This window comes from Podarcis cretensis (assembly GCF_951804945.1).
Source record: "Podarcis cretensis genome assembly, chromosome: 2".
Taxonomy (NCBI): domain Eukaryota; kingdom Metazoa; phylum Chordata; class Lepidosauria; order Squamata; family Lacertidae; genus Podarcis; species Podarcis cretensis.
This window is the reverse complement of record NC_137171.1, coordinates 3,336,987-3,363,898: the sequence shown is the minus strand read 5'-3', so window position 1 is coordinate 3,363,898 and position 26,912 is coordinate 3,336,987. Positions and strand designations below refer to the sequence as shown.

Sequence of the window (26,912 nt, the reverse complement as noted above, 5' to 3'; positions counted from 1 at the left end):
ACCCACCTTTAATTTTCTCGGGGCTGGAAGAGAAGACAAACTCCACACTTGCTTCAAATGGGAACCGTTCATCTAGGGAAGGAAAACAGAGATATGAGGTGAATAGCCTGACTGTTGCGCCTGGGCTCTTATAAGGCAGGAGTGACTACCTGCATCACATGCCATGTTCACGCAAACACTGGCTTTAGTCTGAAATGCACTTACAACCCCCTTCGCCTAAAACCTGAGGTGTTCTCAAGGTGCGTCCTGTAGTGGAACCTTGCAGAACTAGACTCTAGGAGAGCCACATGTCCAGCAAAATCTTGGCCTCTACAACTTAAGGCTGAATTCAGTTTCTGAATGCTTCCTTCAAATAAAAAACTCATTCATGGAGATAAATAACACACCAGGGAGAAAAGGTTCTGGCCTACCCTCCCCCTCAATGTCCATGTGCAGCACATTTTTCACTTGCAGGGACAGTTTCAAAATGTGACTCCTTCTCTTTTAAGTCCTAAGTGGTAAAGCCTGGGATGGACTCTACCATGGAATTTGCTGAACATGCAGACCGGTCCTTGGTCTGCTGCAACAAGCATATGAAGAGATTGTGTGGCAAGAAATAGGTTCTTGTCTACAAAAACTCATGCTGAAATAAATTGACCTTACCAGACTTTGAGTAGACCTGGGGAAATTAATGAACAAGACTAAGTTGGGTCCATTGATTTCAACAGGTCAGCTCTGAGTTGAACGCCACCCTTTTTGCTTTGATTTCTTGTTGCCTAAGGATTAGGCCTCTTGCTCTCACCTCTCCAGGCTTCATCCAGCTCATCTTTACCAAACCACAGTTGGGTGCTGTGGATGGTGCAGGTGTGGAACTGGACTCGGAACACAACATCACGCTCCGTGCCCTGGAGCTGCTTATGGTAACATTTCACCTAAGAAAAAGGAGGGGAAATGAACATAATAATCACTCGAGACCTAGCTCTCCCAGCTGGCAAGCAGGCTTCTGCTACTACCCACCATACACAGCTGTCTGGGCACGCTCAAATGTTCACATACACCAAGCCCACAGATTTTGTACACATTTACTGTGGCACCATTATTTTCATGGTCAAGGAACATTGACGGCAAGTACTTGAGTTGATTCAGAATATAGGAAGATCCTGCTGGATGAGGCCAATGCCCCTTCTAGCCCAGCATCCTGATCACACAGTGGCCAACCAGGTGCCTGTGGAAAGCCTGCATCCAGACTGAAGATGCTGGATGATGAGCTCTCTAGAGATCCAGTAGCAATTATTTTATGCATAAACTTATTTTGTCTTCAGCCAAATTGGAAGAAAACTGAAACTCTAAGAGTGTGGGAAACAGATGAAGTGATGAATCGGCTAATTACAGTTAATAAGGCTGTCAGCGTTTCCTAGGAGTGTTGGAAATTGCTTGAGAAAGAGATGAAAAGAAGACAAGGTTCCAACCAGAAAAGAATGGCTGATGAAGATGGACTATGCCAAAATGGCAAAATTGACCAGGAGAATCAGAGACCAGGATGAGGAGAAGTTCAGGAAAGAATGGGAAAAATTTATAGCTTATTTAAGAGAACATTGTAAACAACTAAAAACCTTGGCAGGATTAGAGTAATACTTGTAAAAGACAAAATATAATGGAAAAGTTAATAACAGATGGGGGGGGGGGGCGAGGATAAGCTGAATAAAAAGGGATTGACAATGAAAACCAGAGAAGGGCGGAGGGAAGTCAAGGGATTCAGAGAATCCTAAATGTGAATGTGATTGAATTTTTTTAAATAATTTTTTTTAAGGGAAATTGCTTGAGATAGAGTCATCGCTACTCAGGGTACACCCCCACACTTCCTCTCCACTCCCCCTACCTCAGTCATCTCCAGTCAAACAGATTTCATAATTTTTGGAGACATTATTTTAAAATATGTAAACCTGCTGACCAGAGGCAAAAGTGAGGTGAGCCACTTCTGAGCCACCTTCTCTGGGAAAAACAGAGAGAGAGTGGATCATTTGTTTGTTTTAAATAAGGATACCAGAATCTCCACAGGGGTATCCAGTGTGGTGGCCTCCAGTTGTTAGACTCCAACTTCCACTAGCCCCAGTCAACATGGCAAATGGTCAGGGATGATAGGAATTGTAGTCCAATAATATTTGGAAGCCACCAATCTCACTACCCCTTATGTAACAGGATGTTCTACATTTACAAGGAAGATAGCATACTTGGGATCTCTTTACCAGCTACGGCATAATTGCGTTTCTGAGTCTTAGTTCTTCCTTAAGAATATAAAGAAGCGTCTTGCTGGATCAGAGGTCCACCAAGTCCAGCCTTCCCACCTTACATCCTGAGCTCCTGCCAGCACTCACCAGGACATCCCCTTTCAAGAGCAAGGCTGGCTCCAGACTGATGCAGAGCTTCTGAGTTCCACCAGAACCATGAAGACTGCTGTAAGACAGGAAGAAACAGAAGGACAGCTGGGATGGAAGCTACAAGGAGATTGGCCCTTATCTATGAAGAATTCAGAGGGTGACCCAGGCATTTGCCCGAGGCAGAACCCACTCATACTCACTAGATCCCAGAAGTGTACACCAGCTGCATGGACTGGTAGATCTTCAAGAAGGGTTGATAACCTGGAAGAGGAAAGATAAGAACGTAAGAGAAGCCTGATGGGTCAGGCCAACAAACTCAATTCCTAAGGAAAGTTGGGCATGTATATGTAATTTGGTGACTCTACTGATTTTCAGTTCTAGCACCAGTACTAACAATTCCACACCTACACCATGTGGAATCTTCTTATTCACAAGGTCTTACATAGGTCAAATGTGCATCAGGACCAGCTTCCCTGCCTAAACAAAGAGTTCATTCTACAACCTCATTTCATGCAGATGGGGTGCACACTCAGATCAGAATGTACTGGAGAGCATACCATAATTAGCACAATAACATGGGGCTTGTGTTCTAATTCTGAGATTGTGGGTACTCCTTGAATTGTGACCCCCTTGAATGGTTGCCTAGTTTACTGGCAGATGAACTAGCCCTGTATACACACTCACACTTTCTCCTATGTTTGTGTCCTAGCACAATCTTAGGGATATAAGAGCCCTGCTGGTGATAAAAGCATCATGTTTTCAACAGCAGCCAGTCAGATACCTCTGGGAATTCGTCAAACAGGGCACAAAGGCAGCCCAAGGCTTCTGAACACGGGGTTCTCATTTAGGCAGCCTAACTAAGAGTCATTGACAGGTGTCCCTTCCATAGATTTGTCTCAGATCAAAAGCCATCTAAACCCATGCCCCCTCCCCCACATCTGGTGGCAGTGAATTCCCTAACTTTATTATAGTGTATTGCTCTCTTTACTGGGCTTTAAGTGCCATTGTTTAGGTAGCCCCCCACCTGCAAAAGGGAGGTTTCAACACAATTAGAAAACCCCAAGTACAAAGAAATCTTTTGTGGGGGGACCCTAAAAGGTGAGGGTTAAAACAGCCCACCAGTGAAGTCATGGAGCATGCCCAGGAGGCACAGACTGCTGACAGCTTTTGCAGGGTGAGGTGGGGTGGGGTGGCAGACACAGGGAATGGGAAAAGGAACTGTGTGTGTGTGTGTGTGTGTGTGTGTGTGTGTGCCACACTGCAACATTTTGCTGCAGGTCCCACACATGAAGAATTGTCGATCAACATAAATGAGCAACTTCAAGATCTAGTGTTATGAGAGAAAGTGAAAAATCTCCCTATTTATGCACTCCATGCTATTCTCAATTTTATAAAACCCTGCCAGGTCAGTTCCCCTCTCTCCCTCTTGCTTTTTTTCACCCTTTTGGTCACTCTTGTTTGACCTGAAATAGTGCTATGCACAAATGCGTGCAAGAACAGACGGGAGGCGCAAGCAGGCTTTTAAGCCATGCCCATGCCGGTCTTGCATTTGAATGGGGAGGTGTATTTTCCGGACATCGCCTGCAGCACTTACCTCCTCCAGCCCCAAAGGTAGGGATAGCTGGGAGAAGAACATGGTGCAGAAACAGGGTGTTGCTGTTCATCTTGATGGTGCCTGAGAGTAGCCCACTAAAATACTGGATATACCTGTCCACAGGGAAAGGAGAGAAGGGTCAGCCACAAGCTCTTAGGCTTACCAACAGGATTCCAGGAGAAATTCTGGGTCTCAAACCTACCTCCTCCTTTACCCCTTGGCCTCTAAACTCCCCGTTTCATAATAGCAGCCAAGAGCCCCAATAGCAGCCAAGAGTCCCCATCTGTGTCGTACCACATCTGACAGCCCACGGGGTGCGAAGTGTCCCAAAGAAGAAAACATCTCCACAATTAGACAATCAGCATCTTGGGGAGAAAAGCTGGCTATAATCCAGCTCCCCAATGTCTAGTTACCTATGTATAGGGAGCTTTTGTATGTGTATATGGGGGGAAATTCACTTGTACCAGGTGGTAATTCAGATGATTCAGTTGGCTTTGACAGCTCCAAAACCTCCAGGCTTTATCAGGCTAACAGGAGGTTTACAACTAGCCCCCTGAATCACTGCTCCTCTTCCATCTTCACTCTCCATCTCCAAATCTCTGCAACACAGTGTAGCAGCTACTACACCTGTCCAGATGACCAGGTCTGCTTGGTGGGAGCATAACAGCTATGCAGCCCCTGTTAACTGCAGGTGCACTGGGAGTGGGCTGTCCTGAGGGATGGGCAAATCTATCACTTTTGGTTTCTCGGTTTCTCATTTTTCCATTCTTAAGTTCAAGTCTCCACATCATAAAATCCATTTTTAAATCCTCATGAAAATGCATAGGCATTTTAATACAAATTTCTCCTAATACACATTTTTGTATGCAATTTTGCCTATCATACACATTTTAGCAAAGCAATTTCCCCAAATATAATGCATTTTTATGCTATTTTTACTAGTATATGCATTTTTATGCAGAGTTTACCCTAGTATATGCATTTTTAAAAACAAATTACACCAGGCTCATCTACACGTCCACTTGTCCCATGCCTTGCAAGCACGGGTCCAAGCCCCTTTCTGCTTGTCCCGTACAGTCTAGGCAAATGTCCGAGCAGTTTTGCCTTTGCCCTGCTACTTTCCCCCAGAAAATCTGCTCTTTGGTGCTAAATCGGAACAAACAACAACTGTGGAAAAGCAGATTGCCGTTTGTTCCGATTCAGCATTAGACCACAGGTTTTCCCAGTGGAAAGCAATGGGGCAATTTAAAGTATGGATGAGCCCTTAGCTGGAGAACTGCAGTGCAAAATTCGGAGAAGTGCAACTTTTGAAGGATGGCTGTTTCGGTTTGTGGATTGTTCCAGAAAGTGCAAACCAGGTAGATTTGTCTTTAAATGTGAACTGAATTGAATTTTCCCTTTGTTCCTAGCTATTGCACCTAACACTACCAGCACCTTTTCTCTCCCTGAGGATCTTGTGGATTTGTGAGAGTAGAAGAGCACGCTGGATAGCCAGAATGGTCCTCAGGCACAAGGGCTTCGTATCTAGTGCAACATGCACACAAACACATCCACCCCATTTCTGTGTTTTCCTAAAGTTTCTCACAGAACACCCCTGCAACGCCTTGCCATGATGCGTTTCCCACCCATCCTGCAGCTTATTTCACATGCATGACAGCAGAGGAAGAGGGGAAAGTGGGGTGGGAGTGAAGCTGCAGGCCTCACCTCTTCTGGGAGGGTTGCAGAGAAGCAGCCACCTTGTCCTCGCAGAACTTGCGCATGGTCAGTGTGCTGAGGGCCTGGTCTGCACTAAGGAAGGAAGAGAGGAAAGCGGCCAGTGGGTGCCTGCATGCTGGCCCCCTTAGGAGTCTCTGTCTTGAGCTGAAGACAGAAGCCAAGTAGAGTTACAGCCTACCACACACAACTACAGCCCCCTCCCCACATCGCTTGGTACCTTGCAGAGATTTTGCTGTAGTACATGTAGGCTGCTACGATCACACCGGTCTTGCCCTTATTGCCCTGGCACAAAGAGGGAGAAGGGGGGGGGGCATTAAACGCTGGAGCTAGGACCATAAAATGCAGCAGCACCATCAGCCTAGGAGTGCAAGAAGTTTCCCAAAAAACTATGGGAACCAACTCAGAGGCAGGGGGAGGGACAGAGGAATGACTGTGAGAACCCACAGATCACGACTTGCAGAAGTCAAAAGCCCTTTCCTCAGTCTCTGGTGTCTTTGCAGTCCCCTCTGACTCCACCATCCACAGCCACTTCCCCTAAATGCCCATCTATAGTGGCCAGGAAAATTAGGGCATTTCCCTCTGCACCTTGCAGTGAAGCACAACCACATGCTGTGGGTCTGAGTTCAGCCAGGTCTCCATGGCTTTGCAGATGGAGCAGATTTTGTCCAAAGGTGGGGCGTGGAGGTCTGGCCAGCCAAAGTCTTGCACCTGTGCCGGGAAGGAGAGAGAAGCATACGAAGGCAGAACAAATGGAACCAGAGCCAAGAGAGTCAGGTTGTATTTTATTTTTTACTACAGAACAATGGGAAAGAGCATCTGCTTTGCATGCGGGTGGTTCCAGGTTCAATCCCCAGCATCTGGGAAAGACTCTGGTCTGTAACCCTGGAGAGCCATTACCGGGCAGGAGTGGACACTGGAGTGGCATCACACATCTGACCTCCAGGAGGAGAGTTGTTGCAGTGCAAGTGCACTGGCAGAGCCAACCCAGTGGTCTTGTACCACGTTGACCTCACTGCCACCTTGTTCCTCCTCCTCCTTCTCCAATCCCACTAAAAAGCAGCAGCAGCAGCAACAACAATATGACCAACTGGTGAGCAGCAGTGCCCCACCACAACATCTGCTACCTCGGTCAATGCAGAAAATAGCTGGACCAACACTCTGACTCAGCTCAAGGCAGCTTCTTACATTCCCTATATCCTGCTACCGGAAACCCATGTTTAATTATGAAAATGCAAATCAAACAAATCTGTAGCTTACCCTTCACACAGCTACAATTCCTAGCACCGTTAACAAACTAAAGTTCCTAGAATTATTGGGGGGGAATCATGTGCCTTAAATGTGTGATTTTCATACAGCCAAAAGTGACAGCTGCAAGCTTGACTCACTGTCTTGTGTTTAGAAAGGTGCAGACAGTTATTTTGCAAGTTTCCATCATGAGAATTTTCGAGACCCAACACCGCAAAACTCTGTCCCCAGGTCAATATAAGCATTTGAGGCCCAACCCTTCTCTCCCTCACCTTGGGGTTCAGCCTGATGATGTCATGCCGCTTCTCTGACAGGTTGAGGAGCTGTTGACACAAAGAGACATCTCATTGGCCTCTGTTACTCACAGTGACCCCCTGGAACGATTACCAGCCAGCCAATATTGTACTCATCAAGCCAGTATTTCTCTGCCCCTCACCAGCACGAGCTCCAAACCCCACCAGATTCTAACCTGGCTCTGTCTGCTTTAGTTCTGCCACCAACCCTGATGCCCAGGGACTCTGTTTTTAAATTAAAACATTGGCAACCCTTCTCCATCCTCCCATTCCAACTTTTCTCCCCCTCCCCAGACCAGTTCCATCAATCTTCTGTGCTCCCTGTTCCTTTGCAAAGCCTACAAAATGCAGAAGTGTGTCTGTACAGCCCAGAAGAAGAATACCCACAAGGGTATCTGCATTGGCGGCTTGCAGATTTCCAGTGCCATACTTCAGGTAGGAGACTGAACTGAGGAACAGGGAGAACAGGACGAATTCCAAGGGATGAGCCGTAGCTCAGGGGCAGATCACTTGTTTCTCATGCAGGAGGTCCTAACTCCTACCCCCTGTGTCTCTAGATAGGGCTGAAAAACACCCTTGCCTGAAATCACTGCCAGACAATAACTGAGCTAGATGCACCAATGGTTGGGCACAGTATAAGAAAGATCCCTACACTCCTGTGCTGAGCACCCTGTGTCTACATGGTATGGTGCTCCCCATCTCTCTAAGAAGCAGGCATCCCTCACACACTCACTCAACCCCAGGTATCCAGAAAGGCTCACTTTTTGATTTCACATGCCCACCCTGCAATGGCCCCCTAATGGATTTTTTTTACCCGTTGCCACCCCTGGCTTCCCTTGGCTTCTTTACCATGTACTTGTCCTCATGCTTGGATTTTAGCATCTGGGCCACCTCCCGAAGGTTGCCACGGTAACGCTGCTCCTCCAAGGCCAGGGGGAAGAAGACAGAGATGATGCGCTCAGTGATGTAGGTGAGGTCAAAGTCATACTTGCGTTCCATCACGTGGTCTAGACTGAAACTCCTGAAGGAAGGAAGGAAGGAAGGAAGGAAGGAAGGAAGGAAGGAAGGGTTGAGGGAAGCAAGCCATGGTTGTTTTCTAATTCCTGGGAAAACCAGCTGTTTACCGCTGAACTGGAACCAGTGGCAATCCACTGAAAAACCAATCAACGTTTGCTCCAATTCAGTGGTAAACAGCTGGTTTTCCCAGGGAAAGTGGTGGGATAAAAAAACCGTCCACTTGGATGCAGACCTAGAAATCCCAGACTTGTGCCTAGGAAGGAGGACACAAAAGGAAGTGCTTCCTGCCTCACAGAATTTAGCTGAGTGGGGATTAGATGGTGATATGGGTGAGATATACCAATCTCCATTTTCTAAAGTTCCACTGATGAAGCAGAAGTCCACCATATGTTAACGCCACCCCCAATGTAGCTTGAATTAAGCAGGGATCTATTCAAATACAGGCACTGTGCTGACATGTGGAACAACTGCACCTATAGTTTGCATTGGAAATGAGTTTACATAATTGGGACTTTACTGACTGAACATTATCAATATTATTGTATATCAAACCACCCCTGAGCCAAGGCTCCTGAGACAAACACCACAACCTCATAGAAAATATGATCTCAAGAGATCATAAGGCTACACTTCAAAAACAAAGATACTTTAGAAATTACACTGCCTTCTCATTTGGGTGCTGATTTTGGAGGGGTTCCACCAAAAGATGAAGGGGGTGGGGGAGACAGGGTTGCCCAGGACATTCAAAACTATTGCTGGGCCATTCCTGGGCCCATAAACATTATAGTTTCTCTTTGTCTTTCTTCCAGCTGAATGTGGCCAATCAGAATTGGTTGGAGCAGTCCAGACACATGCCTTTTGTAATCACAGAATGGTATTTAAATTACCACCTTCTGCAAAGCACAAATCTGCTGCTTGCAAAAGTTACAGGATAACTATAGGTCCCAAAGGCAAGTCAGCATGACAAGAATGCAAAACCTAAATGCAAACCCCTTACCTGGGTAGCGTGTTCCGTTGCTTAGCAGTGTTGAGGGACTTGGTAGAGCCCTGAAAAATAAATGTGGGGAGGGAGGAAGTCGGGGGAAAGCCATCAAAAAAGCACTTCCAAAGCAAAACAGCAAGCAAGAACAGAGTGACTCTGACTGAAAAGAGCAATGAATAGCATGCAGGAAACAGAGCAACAGATTTCTTTCTATTCATATTTTTTCTATTCTAAAGCAGGAGTGTGGCCAAACTTTTTTTTTTTTGCCTGAGAGCTGCATTTCCCCTTGGCCAACCTACCAGGGTCCATATGCCAGTTGTGAGCACGTGGACCACATATGGGGGAGGGGGGCACACACCTTCATATATTTGCACACTGGCATACAGTTTCCCCTCCTTAGCTCACAGTGCCCCCTCTCCACTCATCAAAGGACTGATCTGATGACCAGGGAAGGAACAAGGGACGCTGAGCCCCACCCACCATGGTACCGTGCCCACATTCCCCCCACTTCTGCTGCTCCTGTCATCATCCAATGTCAGATCTACAAATTCTGCCATGGAGGGAAGGCGTCTGCACTGCTGCCTCCCTCTGTCGTAGGCTTGTGCCCCCCCCATCCCCACAACCCCCCAAGCAGAAGGAAGTCTACAGGTTTGTGTCTCATCTCACTACTGCAGCTCAGCCTAGCTCAATATAAGGCAGTTTCCAATGTTCCTGTGCTCATTATTCATGGTTTTTTTAAAGTGTGCTTAAGCTGGTCACCCTTGCCACAACTAGCCAACTGCTATTTGTCCCTAAAGATGAATTGGATGGCTGTTCCTGGATGGGGCTCAACATGGGTGTTTTTCTTTCAAAATGAAAGCAGCCCGCTTAATAATGCCTTTTGCAAAAGCACAAATAATGTAAGATGTAGTTTGTCTCAGAGCTGTGAATGAAGAAACCCTGTTCTGAATCTTGCTTCTTGTGTTAACCCACTAGCTGGCTTCAGCCTCAGTTCCCCACCTGCAATATAAGGGCTAATAATATGAAGGTAACAGGGTAACCATTGCCATTACTAAGACTGATGGGCTGAGAATGTCTCCTTGAGTTGGTGGATGAGATTTGTAGAAAAAGCAAATAGGTTTAGGGCTCTCTCCTTCTCAGGCTATGCCTCTTAAGAACAAAACATAATGATCTTAATCTTTCCCCTCACTCAGATTAGCATGCATAGATTAATAAATAGATATCTTTGAAAGTGAGAAGTTTGTTTTCATCCCTTCCTTCTTAATTGACTCACCTTGATAGAAAGGTTTTTTAAAAGTGAACTTAACAGGTTCACTTTTGACATATCTAATAAAAATACGTCAGACTTTATAAATATTTCAGACTTTATAAATGAGTTATCCAGGCATTTGCAGGAGCTGGGAGATGTACCACAAAAATATTTATCTTCAACCAAAACTTTGGCTGATTAACATTCTATGGCCTTTTGAATGTGATTGTGAGAGGGCAGATTATTGGTCTGTTCTTGTTTTATTATGTATTTTGTGTTCTCCTTTTGTATTTTTTATGTTGTGAACAGCCCTGTGATCTTTGGATGAAGGGCAATATACAAATTTTAATAATAATAATAATAATAATGTATGTTTAAAGTGGTAGCATGCCACTTTAATTAGCCATGGCTTCCCCAAAAGAATCCTGAGAAGCACAGTTTGTTGAGGGTGCTGAGCGTTGTTAGGAGGCCTCTATTCCCCTCTCAGAGTGGTTTAACCATCGATCTGTCTTCGCAGGGCACCCTGGAGCACCTGGAGGAAAGAGAGGGAGGCCGCCTGGAGGCAGCTGCAAAGCCAACTATCTTCCCACGTCAGCATTTTTAAAAAGAGAGAGGGAGATTAGAAGAAGTTAGAGAGAGGGAGAAATGAACTCAAGTTATGAAACAAATGTGTCTTTGACTAATGTGCACTGAACCTAATGCGATTTTAACGAACGAGTCATGAAATGAATAAAGACCTTTTAAGTAGAAAAATGAATGTAATTACAAGCAGAAGAAGAAGAAGAAAATGCCCTTACATGCCCTTCCTGATTACATGTCAGCATGGTGTCTAGAAACAGTTTTCAGTTGCTAGTGAATCAAACTTTAGACTGGAAAGCCCCGCAGGCAGAGTTAAGGGAGTTTAGAGAAAGCAAAGTCTTACCAAATGCTCAATACGCCGGACTGGAGCTGTATTCCTCCTCTTGACAAATGGGGAAGAATGGGGAGAAGGAGAGTGTTTAGGAAAGCAAAACAAAATCACAAAGATGAGCATTACATGCAAGACAGCACCATGCAGCTTCTATGGCTGAGACTCTCCTCAGCTGCAGTGGGGGCCTGAAGCTCATTCCTTGATGGCTTGATCCTCAAACCGGAGTCGAAGGAGAGGTACACAGGGGCAACAGCAACACGACATCTTCCTACTGGGATAGCCTTTGCCAACCTGGGGCCCTCCATATGTTTTGGACTACAACCCCTATCAAACCTGAGCATTGGCCATGCTGGTTGAGACTGATGGGAGCTAGAGGTACGACTAAAAAGCGAGTGAAATGGAGCTAAGGTAAAGGTAAAGGTAAAGGTACCCCTGCCCGTACGGGCCAGTCTTGCCAGACTCTGGGGTTGTGCGCCCATCTCACTTAAGAGGCCAGGGGCCAGCGCTGTCCGGAGACACTTCCGGGTCACGTGGCCAGCGTGACATCGCTGCTCTGGCGAGCCAGAGTCGCACACGGAAACGCCGTTTACCTTCCCGCTGGTAAGCGGTCCCTATTTATCTACTTGCACCCGGAGGTGCTTTCGAACTGCTAGGTTGGCAGGCGCTGGGACCGAGCAGCGGGAGCGCACCCCGCCGCAGGGATTCGAACCGCCGACCTTTCGATCGGCAAGCCCTAGGCGCTGAGGCTTTAACCCACAGCGCCACCTGCGTCTACTACTGATAATGGCTTCCTCATGTCAAATTCTCCTCCCAGCTACAGTGTAATTAACCTTACTCCCCTCTGATGTCATAAAATGTGCATTTCTACAGCCCTACTGCCCACGACACCTAGTAGGGAAAGCAATGATGTCATGACACAGGAGTGGGCTTTAAAACATATTATAGAAGGGAAGAGGGAAAACTTGATACGGGAGTACAATTTTCAGTGGCAGGCCCTAAGTTTTAAGAAACTTCTCATACCCTCCCTAAATGAACTGCAAATTCACAATTTAAAAAAGAAACAAGTACAGTATGCACATCCTTGTGATCTCTGCAATTTACATGACCATTCTTTCCTTGATCATAAGGTAGTGAAGTTGATATAAGACGATAGCTTGATATGGCCCAAGCAGATCACACTGTTTTGATGGGGTGAGGGCATTCAGCAGCTTGCCATGTCCTGGCAACAGGTTTCAACAAATGCACTCGCCACAGAGAGTGTGGCACCACCCTCTGGCAAGCCTGAGGAGCTTGCCTTTCCCTTGGCGTGGGAGGTTCTCCAACAATGCAGGCTTCCCCCAGCTTCCCCCTCGAGAAATTCTGCTAGGAGCTGGAACTGCCATTTTTGGCTTGGTCAGCAAGCTCAGCCAAAAAGTGTTGACCCTTGCTTGCGAACTCTTTGCTTCGCATGGATTATTGCAGTCAGAAAGGCAGGTTGCAATCTTTTAATGTCAGCATAGTCAAAAGAATGTCTTGCCGTGCCAAACACAAATGACTTACAATTTCATTGTGTTGAGAAAATGGCCATGTGGCCTGATTCCTGCCCTCCCCCCACACCTTGGTCACTGAATGGACAGCTATTAATAAGTTGTCAGCCTGGTTCCTCTTTACATTTCCTGGAGACTACTTGTCTCTCACTTCCTTTACTGTCTGTTCAATTTGGGACAACCTGCGAGGGAAACAGAGCCTGCCCTCATGACTGGGAAGAGGCGGTGGACATTTGGTTGCACTTTAGAGAGGATACACCTGTTCTTTCAAGCTCATTGTCATTGCAGCAAAAAGCTGGCAAGCCACCTGATATGCCTTTGTTTTGTTTTGTTTTGTTTTTTGCTTTGCTTTGCCAGCAGAGAAAACAGTTACAAACTTCAAAAAAGGACAAATAGAACAAGGAAAAGCATAAAAAGGACAATCAATAAAAGAGAGAAAAGTAAACAATACAGTGGAGCTACAGATAATTAGGATCACATACAGCTTTCTTACTATCTTGACTTCTCTAAAAACTAACATGAAGCCACATTCAGCCTCCACTGCAAGGCCAGAGTCAAGGGACCATCCATCTCCTAAATCACTAAACCAGCCATGAGCTGAGTCTCCTGAGTCTTCCTGACCTGCGAGGTCACTAGAATACCTTTGCTGATCCCAGATTCAAGGCAAGTTAAGGTCACAATCAATTTGGGAGTGGGGTGGGGGTCTGCAAGGCCCTCTGGAGCAAGCAAGTTGGACAGCCTCTTATCTGTATCTTGGCATTTCTCTGAAACATTCCTGTATGGTAGACAGTAGCCAAAAAATCATTGTGCTTTAGCGGGCCCTTCTTGCACCGGGTGGCGTAGAACGCCTTCCAGTTGCTAACAGGTTAGCTCACAGGGAAGGCTGCAACTCTTGTCTTGGCCCTCACAGAGAAAATAGGCCCATCAGACGTCAGCAGCAAGGGAATGCATCCTCTCAAGTTGCATTATTAACATTTCTTTCATTCCCTCTTCAGTGGGAGATTTTGCTTCCTGCTACCATTAATCTGGTCTGGTTCCTTGCAGTTGTTCTTTCACATTCTCACAGCAGCACTTACGAGCTTATGAGCCGGGCTAATACTGTTCCCACCAGGCTGTGCATCCCATTTCACTACCTGAGGCGAATCAGGAAGTGCTGCCCTGTCCTACTGTTGCCACCGCTCCTGCCACCACAGTTATCTGTCACTGCTGCCTGCACCACGTGCCCTGCCACATCCGTTGCGGGCAGAGAAGCAGCTCCATCATGGCACCAATTTCAGGCAAGATCATGCCCCAAATAGCCCTGATCTTGGCTGAAACTGATGCCAATGCCGGCACCACTTCTTTGCTGCTGCTGGTGGAGGTGGTGTGGTGCCCGTGGAAATGCTGCCTCAGGAGCTTCCGCCACCTGAGGCAGTAGCCTCACCCTGCCTAATGGCTAGGCTGGCCTTGGATCCCACTGCCAAGACCAAGAAACAGAACGTGTCCAAGAGTACACAACAAATCCAAAGCTCAGCTGGGCTTTCAACCCAGGAAACCACCTCTCCCTTCCATATTCCCATCCACACATTTATGCACTCTGAAGAAAGGACTTTCCTTACTGAGTACTCTCACAAACCTCCACAGCAAAGACCCACCTATAACCTCAACTGCAATTTGGCTCATAAGGAATAGCTCATCAGAGAACTACTTCATCTATGGCAGGTGGTGGTGGTGGTTGGAATCCACCCACCTGCCAGTATTTAGCCTTCCTGGTTGTGGAACATCTGTCCCCCCATAAACTGTTGGGCTCCAACTCCCATCATCGCTGAGGCCAGTGGCCACGCTGGCTGGGGCTGATGGGAGTTGCAGTTCAACAACATGTGGAGGGCACAGGATCCCCACCCTTGCTTTAAGCAGCGGAGTCACCCACTGTGATTTGCTCATATACAATCTTCTCTCTAGGAAGGAACGCCTGGGGAATTCTATAATTCTATGAAGGAACTGTAGATATGGGGCAGAATCTGACAATGCATTGCACAGGCTGACTGGGGGCTTCTGGTATCACATACACCTCTCCTGCCTCATCCTTGGTAGCGGTTTTGTCAACATAAATTAGTTTATCATCATTTTAAAAGTTCCAAACAAATGTTAAATTGGTTGGGAGTGTGCAAGTCAGACAACTCTGTTTGGTTTGCTGATGCATACGCCTGCCAAAACCTTTGCAGAGGTGAAGCCAGGTGAAAGGCAAAAAAGCATGGTGAATTTAGAAATACATGCCGTCATGCTTTGTGCTAAATCCCCATCCTCACTGAACTAAAACACAGCAGACAGCAACTATGCAGGGGATGGGGGAAGGCCACAGGTAAGGCATAAAACATACAGTGGGCGGCTAGACATCCACACTTACCAGTTCAGGTAGAGGGAGGGGCTGGCAGGATGATGCTACCTGGAAATGAGAAGAAACAGAGAATGAAAAGTCCGGCTGCACATCCCTGGCTGCTCAGCTGGGAGGCCTCCCAGCTCGCCAGCATCCCCACAAACAGGGCTTTGCAAGGACCAAACCACCCCTTCCTCTCTCCATGCTCAGGAGTGGTGGGAGTGGAGAAAGACTCTTGCTCAGCTCCTCTCTACGAGGCAGCAGGATCTGCCTCTTTTCCCCATCAGGGTGTTTGCTTTGGCCTGGGCTGGGCCCTTCCAGTGACGGCACACACATAGGCAGCAATTCATCACGGCTGGGAGGCAGAGCGGGCAGCACAGCAGTGGGGGCTCTGCTATATATAGAGAAATGTAAACAGGCTGCACCCCACACCCAGGGGGGAAGCACAGGGAGGCTATTCAGCCCTGTCGCTCTCCTGTCTCACCTGGTGAAGCTGCCTTTGCATCCCTGGGTGACCTATGAGAGAAGAGGGAGGGACCAAGTGCCGTCTCCTTCATCTTCTACAGGTTCTGGAACTGCTGCTTGCAGGGGACAGAGAACCCCCACCTCCCTTGGCAGCCTGATCTAAGGGATGAGGCCACGTCAGGAAGGGGCTCGCCTTGCTCCTCCATGGATGTTACTAGCAACAAATAATTGAGTCGGAATTTATTAATATTTGTTCAACTGCTGGCTTTCACTCAACACGCGCACACATGAATGTGCATGTATGTGTCCTTGAACAAACAAAAACTGAACATCAGAGTAGAGCTAAACATGACAGACAAATATGATCCTGAATGGCCGTGGTACTTTGTTAGATAAAAGCTCTTTCGGGGGGGGGGGGCAATTTGGAACAGAGAAACATCAGTATGCTTAATGCTCTCCTTGCCTGCCACTTTCCCTGCTCCCCCCGCCCCAGGCTCCAGAGACTGTTCCAGATACATGTTTATAAGGGCGTACAAAAATCAAAATGTGAACCTGAAATAGGATAATGCTACATTTTTTTGAAGTTCTAAGTAGAATATTTGTGAGCTAGGCAAACACTTCTACTGAGAGGATTCATTTGCTTTCCTAATAAGAACGCCAAACATTAAGAGATGTACATAAATGACCAATTCCTGTAAATAGGAAGATTCTGTTTCACTTTCCTTTCATGTAAAATGCCCTTTGAAGCAGAAAACAGGGAAGGTTTTATTTAACAACCTGAGGACAGAAAGAGGGACCATGTGCCTATACCATTAAACCTCCCCAAATGAATTATGTTTTAATATTAGACATACCACTCTAACTAAGAGCAATTTTTATAGATTGCTTTTTTTCCAGCTTGATTTTCCAACATTCTTTGGCTGCTAGATGGATTCAAACCAGATATTATTCAGAAATATTGCTTCCTTTTTGCAGGGGTACCTAACCCCTGTCCTGGAGGCCTGATCAAGCAAATTTTGCTGGTCCCCAAACACCCCGTCATTTGGCAGTGGCAGCAAAATGAAAAAGGAAGGTATGATTGGGGGTTTGGGAGAGAGGTTGCCTTAATGGTAGGGATGGGGAGAAATTCATCTCAGTTTGCATTTAAAATTGAATTTATCAAAATTGGACTTCCAGAAACAATATAAGAACAGATACACAGCCATCCTTCAAAGTTCACACTTAACTGGATTTTGCGATTTAGTGCTCCAATCAACTAATGTTTACAAATATACATATGTTAAGGGAAAATGTGTATAACAATTAACAGACTGACAATATCATACAAAAGCATTATGTTAGGAGAAATTGCTTGCAAAAATGTGTACAAACTGCAGACAAAAAAATGTGTTTAGATGAAATTTGCACCAAAATGCTGAGGAATTTTCATGAGGATATGTATTTTTAAGATGAGGAAAATGATAAACAGAGGGATACTGTCACCCCTACCTGATGGGGATGCAATTTGCTCCCCTCCTAATTAATCAAATTGATCATTTGATGAGCAAGGAGCAGACACCTACTTCCCCCCATAGCTGTACAGCAGAGATCAGCTGCGGAGCAGAGGCTGCGTCATGGGGGGGGCGGGGGGATAAGGGTGGCCACGCCTACTTTGGGTCATGCCCACTCCTGGCAGTCGCCCCCTCCAGTTGGCCAAGGGGGATTGCAGCCCCCCGTCCAAAGAAGGTTAGGCCACATCCCTGCTTTACACAACAAGCACATTTATTTATTATAGTTATTTTAAATCATTTATTTGCCACCTCTCCAAATCAAAATTCACTCAAGGCATCTTTCATATTAAAATAAGGGTATGTACACTGCAACTGAAAAAAAGTAGAGCCTTGAAACTCCCAAAGAACAATTCAATCAACAGGTTCTGTAAGCATCATTCGTAAAATCAGCAATGAATAATCTCCAAAACTGAATCAAGTTGCTAATCAAAACAGGCAGCTGAAACACCATCTATATAGAATTTTGTACAGATTCTGTCACAGTATTTGAAGTCTTGAAATTCTCAAGCTTCTGCCATGGAATCATATAAGAAAGTTCCTAGATCTCTTGCTTCTGACGACTTGTTTGAGTAATACGTAGGTTGTGTGTAGCAGCAGGAAAAGTCTTCGTGTCATGCAAGGGAGAGCTACCAGCTCATCTCTCACAGCCTTTTCATTTAACCCTTTCACCCTCCACAATGCCATGCTTTGCTGTAAGTTCCAAACAGGTTCTGCAAAGTTGTAAAGACCAGGTTCAGAACTGTCAGAAGGGATAGGCTTATGTGTGTTCATTTTGTTAAACTTGAGAATTTTAGTATGAGCACTGAGTTTTGGAGTTGCAACATGTAAATAAAAAGGTAAAGGTAAAGGACCCCTGACAGTTAAGTCCAGTCTTGAACGACTCTGGGGTTGCGTGCTCATCTCTCTTTACAGGCCGAGGAAGCCGGCGTTTGTCCGCAGACAGCTTCCGGGTCATGTGGCCAGCATGACTAAGCTGCTTCTGGCGAAACCAGAGCAATGCACGAACCAGAGCAACGCACGGAAACGCCGTTTACCTTCCCACTGGAGTGGTACCTATTTATCTACTTGCACTTTGAGGTGCATTCGAACTGCTAGGTTGGCAGGAGCTGGGACCAAGCAACAGGAGCTCACCCCGTTGCGGGGATTTGAACCACTGACCTTCTGATGGGCAAGCCCAAGAGGCTCAGTGGTTTAGACCGCAGTGCCACCCACATCCCTTTTAACATGTACTGTAAATACCCCTTTCTATTTTTCCTTATGCAGCTGCCCCCTTCATGACAGCATATCATTAATCACTTAGTGATGAAATCACCAAAATGATGTAGAATCAGATCAGATTCTTAGGCTTCCAACCTAATTTCAAAATACCACAGGCAGGAAGCCCTTGGGATGGGGAGAACGAAGCGGGTGTCAGAAACTGTGTGTGTGTGTGTGTGTGAGAGAGAGAGAGAGAGAGAGAGAGGGGGGGGGGCACAGATGATGTCAGGAAAAAGAAAAGTAGGGGGCAGGCCCACTTTGGGCTATGGTTGTGCCCACTGCTGGATTCAGTCACACCCACATAAACTTAGCAGCCCCCAACAGATTGCCCCCATAAGCAAAGTGGCTTCGACAGAAAAAGAATTCCCCTTCCTACCTAGACAAACAGGAGCTGGGATGCTTGTGTACATGTGTAAAGTTTTTCCATGAGTCACACACAGGAAAGGAACGGCTGCATTTTGGGGGGAGGGGAGGGTGATTTTACTACGCACATGAACCCTGTGCTTACATGTTGGAGCCCATCATCCTTCCTTAAGAAACTCCCTTACAAAAACAAACTCTTCCCTGCTCCCATCTTGGTCACACTCCGTACTAAGAAGAGTTTATTTCTGCTCCTGGGCTACATTATGAAAACTAGGTAGGTAAGAGTCAGACGCTCCCGTGTTGCACTGCAATAGAACTTCCAAAGCAACTTCCAAACTAACATCAGGCAAAGATTCTGGTTGTTGGAAGAAAGAGCCAAGTCTCCTTTGCAGGACAAAACTGATCCCTCTGCACAAGAATGTGCTGCGCAAGAGGAAGAGGTATTGCAGGGGACTGGACTAGAAGGCCCTCAGGGTTCCTTCCAACCCTACAATTCTATGATTCTATGATACTAATAATGGAACTGTAAAGTCGGAAGGAACCCCAAGGGTCATCTAGTCCAACCCCCTGCAAAGCTGGAATCTTTCTAGGGCTCAAACCCACAACCCTGAGATTAAGAGTCTCATGCTCTACCCACTGAGTTCATGAGATTTTAATTTTTAAATGCAAAACACATTGCCTCAATGGGTCCTATATTTTTTTCAGACCTGGAAAGCTGTGGGGCTCAATCAAACCAAGTAGTTTTGTCTGGGTGTCAAAGCTAGTTGCAGCTCCTGCCTCTGTCCCATCATGTGGTGCAAAGTGGCAGGTCAGAGTGCCTTTGTCAAACCAACTATCAACACAACTGAAATTACACTGTGTGTGAACAAGGGTGCAATTAAGTAAACAGACAAAAGAGGTGCCTGTTGCACATGACGCAGGCTATTCTTTTGTGACCTGTGCCTTTAATTAAAGAAACAAACAAACACCAAGTGGGATGGAGAATATCTTCTCTTCTGAAGCCTGGGGGAGTTGGGGGGACAGTTTAATTTGCCAGATTGTTATTAGCGCTCCAAAAAACGATCAATAAGCATTTTGAATCTAATCAGGTCCTTGTGACCTGCCAGCTGTTGCCCTCTGAATGACTTGCCTTTTGGGGCAGAAAAAGGATTCCCCACCCTTTCTCCCTATCCTTCATCTAAATTGCCTCTTGAAGCAAAGCTTGGGAGTTTTGAATACTGTATAGAGATGTTGTTTTGTGGCTGAGCAGGCATCTTGAATCCTGGGGGTAGGACACACCTACCTGGTGGGATAAAATTATACAGCTGATTGTGCACAGCTGGGTTAACATTCAAAATGGAACCAGAGTTGAATAGCATAGTCCTATCACTTTCAAATCCCAATTCCAGAAATTACAGGGCTGTGAATTATGGGTTGAATCCAATGTAGCTCTAAGTAAAAGCTGTTCAGTTAGAGCAAGGGTTTATGCTTGTGCAATGGAGTTTTCCCATTGCACCCACTTAATCTTCTCTGAGTTCCCCTCCACAACCTTCCTGAGCAGATTTGAGGAAGGTACAGAGTGCAGGCAAGCGGAGGAGAGTGAGGAAACGTTCTGTTGCACATTCTTTGCATTGATGGAATGAATGCAGTTTTTGGATTTTTATGTATTTGCTGCATTCTTGTGGAATTTTATCACTTAGTTGACTGCTACCAACTGTCAAACTTGGCCTACAGGGAGAGAGGGAGGAAGGGAAGGATTGGGCCCTCCACCATGATCCAGTTCCCCACCCCTGATCTCTTACAGTCATCTACTGCTTCAGAGGCTGAAAAACGGGGTAAGGATTATGACTTGGAATAAGAGACCTAGGAATCAATAACTCATAATCCACCCCTCTTTCCCTTCCCCACACCTTCTGAAATAATGTTTTACACCATTATTGATGGGAAGTGAAGTCAAGAGCGGGAAGCAGGAGAAAAGCTTAATAGTCAAAGAGAATCTTGTAGCAACTTAAGAGACTAAGGGCTCATCTAAACTTCTGCTTGTGTCATGCCTGGAAAGCACTTTCTAGACACAGGTCCAAGTGGTCTACCCCTTGCCCCCTTCCTTTCAAAGTTAAAACCCACTCTTAGCGATAGAGCGGGACAAATGGCAATCAATTTGTCCTTTGCTCCAGCTGAGCTCAAGGAGCGATTTCTCCCAGCAGAACGAGAGGAAGTGTGGATAAGCCCCAACTTAAGGAAAAGCTTTCAGGAACTTGAATCCATCAGGTGCTCCACAACAACTTGGAGCAAGGCTTTCAGTTTGGCTGCCCATTTTGTGGAAGAGCATTCCTCTTCAGATTTGACAGACACATTTCCAGGAACAATTGAATACTTTTTTTAGGTCTCTGCTTTGGGTAATTATTTGCATCGTTTTTCAAACTGTTCTACTTTGTTTTTATTATAGGATTGAGATTTATGTGGAAAGTGATTCAGTACTAATAAACAATAACAACAACTTAGATGGGCATCTGTTAGGGGTTCCTTAGTTGCAATTCCTGCACTGCAGGCGGTAGGCTTTGGGCCCTTCCCTCAAATTCTATGATTCTAAGTATCCATAATAATAATAATAATAATAATAATAATAATAATAATAATAATAATTTATTATTTCTACCCCACCCATCTGGCTGGGTTTCCCCTGCCACTCTGGGCAGCTTCCAACAAAAAGGCGCAGATTGCAGCCATAACAAAGGCGGCATTTTTCCATCTCCGTCAAGCTAAGCAGTTGGCTCCTTACCTCTCTCGCCCTGACCTAGCCACTGTGATCCACGCGATGGTCACCTCCAGGCTGGATTATTGTAACTCGCTCTACGTGGGGCTGCCCTTGAGACTGACCCAGAAACTCCAGCGGGTGCAGAATGCTGCAGCGAGACTCCTTACGGGGTCTTCACTGCAAGATCACATTCACCCGGTGCTATACCAGCTGCACTGGCTCCCGGTGGAGTACAGGATCAGGTTCAAGGTGCTGGTTTTAACCTTTAAAGCCCTATACGGCCTAGGACCCTTGTACCTACGGGACCGCCTCTCCTGGTATGTCCCACAGAGAAACTTACGGTCTTCAAATAAAAACATCTTGAAGGTCCCAGGCCTCAGAGAGGTTAGGCTGGCCTCAACTAGAGCCAGGGCTTTTTCGGCTGTGGCTCCGATCTGGTGGAACACTCTGTCACAAGAGAATAGGGCCCTGCGGGACTTGACATCTTTCCCCAAGGCCTGCAAGACAGAGATGTTCCACCAGGCCTTTGGCCAAGGCACAGCCTGACTCCCTCCCTCGGCAATCTTCGCAGAGCTCTGGCCCAATGGTTGCCGGTGGCTTGATTTGAATTGATTTTATAAGGAATGATTTTAGAGATTTATGTTGTGTTGTACTTTTGTACTGTTTTATTGTTGTTAGCCGCCCTGAGCCCAGCTTCGGCTGGGGAGGGTGGGATATAAATAAAATTTATTATTATTATTATTATTAGATTAAAAATACATTAAACACAGTGCTAGATGAACATTCTGTCAGCACAAGGATTTCTGCTTGTGCAATAGACTATTCTCTCCCTCTCCTTCCTGTTCTCCCCTTAAATCTGCCCTAGGTGTTTCTGGGGTACATGTGGGGGAAGTGGGGGGAGTCCCATAGTGCATGCGGAAATCCTTCCACTATTGCAACACAGGAGCTGAATACCACCAAATGCTGCTACTAATAAGAATACATGTAGGCATAGAAAGGGGAGAAATTAACAGCAGAGACACAGGAATGCATCTCCAGTTACATTTTTTGATTGCTAAAAGCAGCCACAGGGTTAGATCAGCATAATGGAGGAGGGCATGGGGGGATCATCAAATGCTTGCTCCCCTGCCATGGCCCAGATCCAAATCACACACACATACTTTGGAACTATGATTAGCTGTGGAGGGGGAAACGTTGGGCATGTCATGTCTAATTTGGCCCTCAGAATGAAGTCCAACAAATGTAATTTTTACTCACAGGCAGACCTATAAATAGTAATCACCAAGATGGCCGGAAATAGCTTCCTAGTATCCAAAGCTTTTTTAAAAGTGTGTCTTTGCTTTCAGCCACACATCATTTTTAACAGAGAAATGTGTGGGCCAGCAGGCTAGTAAATGCCTGGTTCACCCCCCCCCATTGCGCATGATGTGCATATGACATCACATGACGCCGGGCCTCCGCAATGTGGGGGGCAAGTTGGCACCCTTGATCCCAAGCATGTGTGCATGAGATTGAAACCTCAGTACTGCAGTTTCAAAAGGACACAATTAATGCATGCATTGACCCACTGGAAGCAGATTAAAGGGATGTGGTAGCCTGAATAGTCGAAAAGAGCTCAGGATAATTCACCATCCATTTACTAATCTCTCTACTCATATTCCAGTTTTCTCCCACTTTCTGCAAATGCACTTGGGTCTTTAGTCTGGGGTTCCCTCTGCTGCTCATGCCCCATTTCATCTCATGGCCACACCCTGCCCCACATACACATGCCCTCTCTCAGACACAAACGGCCTCCAATCTTGAATGTTCTCCTGCGGTTCGGTTGTGGGAAACTTTTGGGATGTGGAGCAGATGTGTGTGTGTGTGTGTGTGTGTGTGTGTGTGTGTGTGTGCGCGCGCGCGCTGTTCTGGAGGAAGCTTCTTGCCTCCCCCTCCCAAGCCCTCTGGCTTGATCCCTCCAGCAAGCCCTGGCCTGGGAAAACATCTGGACCAGCCCATGGGAGGCAGAGGGGAGGTCGCCAGGATGTGGGAAACTCAAGGAGGAAGTCTAGGCTGTACATCTCAACAGGCCAACTGCACAGCTAGCAGGCCTCACGGCCGGATGAGCTGGGCTGCTTCTTAGTAAAAGGAAGACATTGCATTTTATGGCACATCTGCAAAGGATAGACAGGCCTCTGAGCTTGGAGGGGTGGGGGCTTTGTACTCCCCTCCTTCCAGATGCCACAGGCAGCAGCAGGGTGTGTGTATGACGCACAGAGCAGGAAAGGGGCTTAGCCAGGTCCATTTATGCACCACTCTTCAAACCTGGGCTGCCTTGGATCTCAGCCTTCCCTATGCCTCTTCTAAGGACCTATGCATGAAGGAGGTGATACTAGAGAGGTTGCAGGGGATCACATTTTTGATGCTCCTCTACATTAAAGGAATATAAAAGGTTTGACTGAAAGCTCTAGGCTCCCTCTTTGAAGCCATAAACTTGGGGAGGGGAACCTCAGGCCTGGGGCCCAAATGTGGACCATGAGGCCACTCTAGCTGGCTCTCAGAACGCTCCCCAGGCTACACCCGTCACTGGCCCAAGTGTTTTGGGTTGGCTGGAACATGTCCTGGGACTCTGAAAATGCCCTTAGTCTGCCTGGACAGAGAGGGGTGTGTGGGAGCATGCCTACTGGACAAAGGTAAAATTTGCACCCCTGCTCCGCCCACCACTGACACGTGGCCCTTGGGCTGAAAGTTTCCCTGCCTGTGGCATAAAGGGTTTGGAAACAGGTTGCTTGAAGGCCGGCTTGCAGCCACGTGAAGCTGCCTAGGCCTTGAGACGGCTTCTGAGGCTCTGCTTTCAATCCCTCCGTCAGGCTGACAGGCGTGAACCACAGGATCTTTGCCATAGTGGCCTTGGAGTCTTGGAACTCTCCCCCAGAGGAAGTACGTATAGCCCCATCTTTATCAACTTTTTAAAAGGACCTTTAATTAGTAAATTGATGGTTTCAATTGAAAGAACTTCAAGCTGAGTTTTAAGTTGTGGCCATTTTCCTGTTGAAGTGTATTTTCTTTTTCTTTATATCACCTTTAGTAAGTTGTGATGGGAAGGCTTACGTGAGTATTTTAAATTAAAGTAAGTTAATTAAAACAAAAATCTCCCTGCATGCAGAAAATCAGCGCAGGAAGGAGCAGGCTGAGCTTGATCCCATCTTCCTGATGCACTGCTTTTCTACTGGTAGGGAGTTTTTGTTTTCGCTAGCTAGGGAAGCATTCAAAAAATGTGCCCCACCCACTCTGCTCACCCTCTCCAGAGGCTGACAGAGACTGAATCCTGGACTAGATGCAGCTTTTGGTCTGATCCGGCAAGGCGGTACCTCTCATGAGCAAAGCAGTTCCAGATGACTTTTGGATGCAAGCCAATCCACTCGCTATAGGGGAAGGCAAAACATGACATAAGGGAAGACAAAAAGGGCATTGTGGCTTGCAGGAGGGGTGGAAATCCACACCACCTCCAAGTACGTTAATCTGTCAGGCCCTGTGTGCGAGGAAAGCCCCCAAAGGGATTTGCAGGGCAGCCTTCTTACTGTCCCTGATGCCTCCCCTGAATGGCCTCCTGCCAGCCAAAGTCCAAGGATGAAACGCTCCCCACCAGGGGAACAGCGGAGGGGGAGAGATTCCAGGGAGGAGGCTGCAGAACAAATTGCTCTGGACGAGTCACGCAAGATCTAAGCCATATGCCGCTGGGGAATCTTGGGCAACTTAAAGAGAGAAGAAGGAGAGACTCCAAATAAACAGCAGAGGCAAAAACTTACGAACTTTTCTTTTCAAGAGCTATGCATTTCATACCCCACTTCTCAGGTTCTGCTTAGAACAACCTCCCGCAACTTGGTGCTGTCCAAATGTTGGGTTATGACTTGCATCAACCTTGACTGTCGGCCATGCAGGCTGGAGCTACAGGCCAGCAACAGGAGGGGAAAACAGAGGTTGCTTCCGAGCAGCTGAGAATGTCTTCTCCTCCAAAAGAAAGAAAGAAAGAGAGAGAGAGAGAAAGAAAAAAAAAGGGGGGAGATCTACACTCTCTAGAGCCACCCCCCCCCCCGCCCTCCAAAGCCGAATTTCAGGAGAAAAAGCAGGCTTCAGGAGAAGAGGACATTCAGCAAAAATCAGCTCCTTTCGTGTTCTGCCAGTAGGATTCTTCCGTGACTGGAAAGTGCCCTTGCTTTCACAGGAGGCAAAGTCTGGATCCAACCCAATGTACACTGTGGTTGTAAACTGCCCTGCACCTTATGAATACTAATGTTAGGACTCCCTTATTGAATCCAAACCAAAGTTCACCTAGTCCAGCAATCTGTCTCCAGCAGTAGACAGGCATATCTGGAAGGCCACAGGCCATGAAGGCAAGAGTGGCCTTCTCTCCTTGCTTATCCCCAGCATCTGGTGCCCAAGATGGTGTAGTGGTTTGAGCATTGAGCTAGGACCCTGGAGACCCAGGTTCACACCTCTTCTCAGCCACAAAGCTCGCTGAGAGACCTTGGCCCTGTGACACACACTCTCTCTCTCTCTCAGCCTAACCCATCTCTCAGGGTTATTGCGAGGATGCGACAAAGAGGGGTCATGGAAGAACCACAAATGTCATCTTGGGTCACCCCGAGGAACGGCAGGATATGAACATAGGGAGGAATACAAGGCAGCTTTGTGACAATCGTTCCATCAGGACAAACGTTTCAGCTTGCCAGACAGAGCAAATCCCTCTCCCCCCACCCCGCCTGCTGTTCTGGGGGTTCTCTCAACACCCCCTCCCACCAAGCACGGGCTGCACAGGGGAGGAAAGGGGGCAAAATCCCCAAGGAAGTCCTGTTGCAGCTTCCGCTCCTGGGGCTGGTGAGTTGAATCCCACCCATAATAAACAAAAGAATATAGCAAATGCCTCCCATTTACCTATCGTGGCTCAAACCTGGTCAATGGGCAGTGTATAGCTTAATTAATGAATACAGCATAACAAGTAAATGAATAAATGTAATGCATAAATAAATAACAACATAATAAATAACAATAAATAAGTGTGGTCCCTTCGGCCGCAATGGGGGTTTCTACCCACCTTTTCATCCTTAATCCCTCACCTGAAGCAGTGTCCACTGACCAGCGCTCCTTCCGGGGACTGCTGCCCCCTTGTGGCGAGGGAAGAACACACACCTCTGCTAGCAGAACCGTGCACACCTCCAGCCCACCTGTTGGAAGATACCAATTCTACACTAGGTCTGCTGCGACAGCTCTTCTCCCTGCTTGCAATCCAGCGATCAGTGCCGGCTTTTCTTCTCTCTC

General features: G+C 46.7%; 1 protein-coding gene across 5 annotated transcripts in view; it reads right to left on the bottom strand.

The window, feature by feature from the left end:
- The window catches only part of TNS2 (tensin 2), a 133,998-nt gene that overhangs the window by 23,356 nt on the left and 83,730 nt on the right, over positions 1 to 26,912 (bottom strand). For 4 of the 5 annotated variants that reach the window (XM_079965777.1, XM_079965779.1, XM_079965778.1 and 1 more), the window contains exons 4-16: positions 15,276 to 15,314; positions 11,376 to 11,414; positions 9,220 to 9,269; positions 8,055 to 8,226; positions 7,185 to 7,235; positions 6,253 to 6,375; positions 5,885 to 5,949; positions 5,656 to 5,739; positions 3,952 to 4,064; positions 2,558 to 2,618; positions 2,355 to 2,433; positions 782 to 911; positions 7 to 72 (exon numbers count right to left, since the gene is read on the bottom strand). In XM_079965777.1, the coding sequence (XP_079821903.1) occupies positions 7 to 72; positions 782 to 911; positions 2,355 to 2,433; positions 2,558 to 2,618; positions 3,952 to 4,064; positions 5,656 to 5,739; positions 5,885 to 5,949; positions 6,253 to 6,375; positions 7,185 to 7,235; positions 8,055 to 8,226; positions 9,220 to 9,269; positions 11,376 to 11,414; positions 15,276 to 15,314 (1,072 nt within the window). Of the gene's footprint in view, positions 1 to 6; positions 73 to 781; positions 912 to 2,354; positions 2,434 to 2,557; positions 2,619 to 3,951; positions 4,065 to 5,655; positions 5,740 to 5,884; positions 5,950 to 6,252; positions 6,376 to 7,184; positions 7,236 to 8,054; positions 8,227 to 9,219; positions 9,270 to 11,375; positions 11,415 to 15,275; positions 15,315 to 26,710; positions 26,819 to 26,912 lie in introns of all 5 variants that reach the window. The other variant, XM_079965781.1, reaches the window with a different exon arrangement.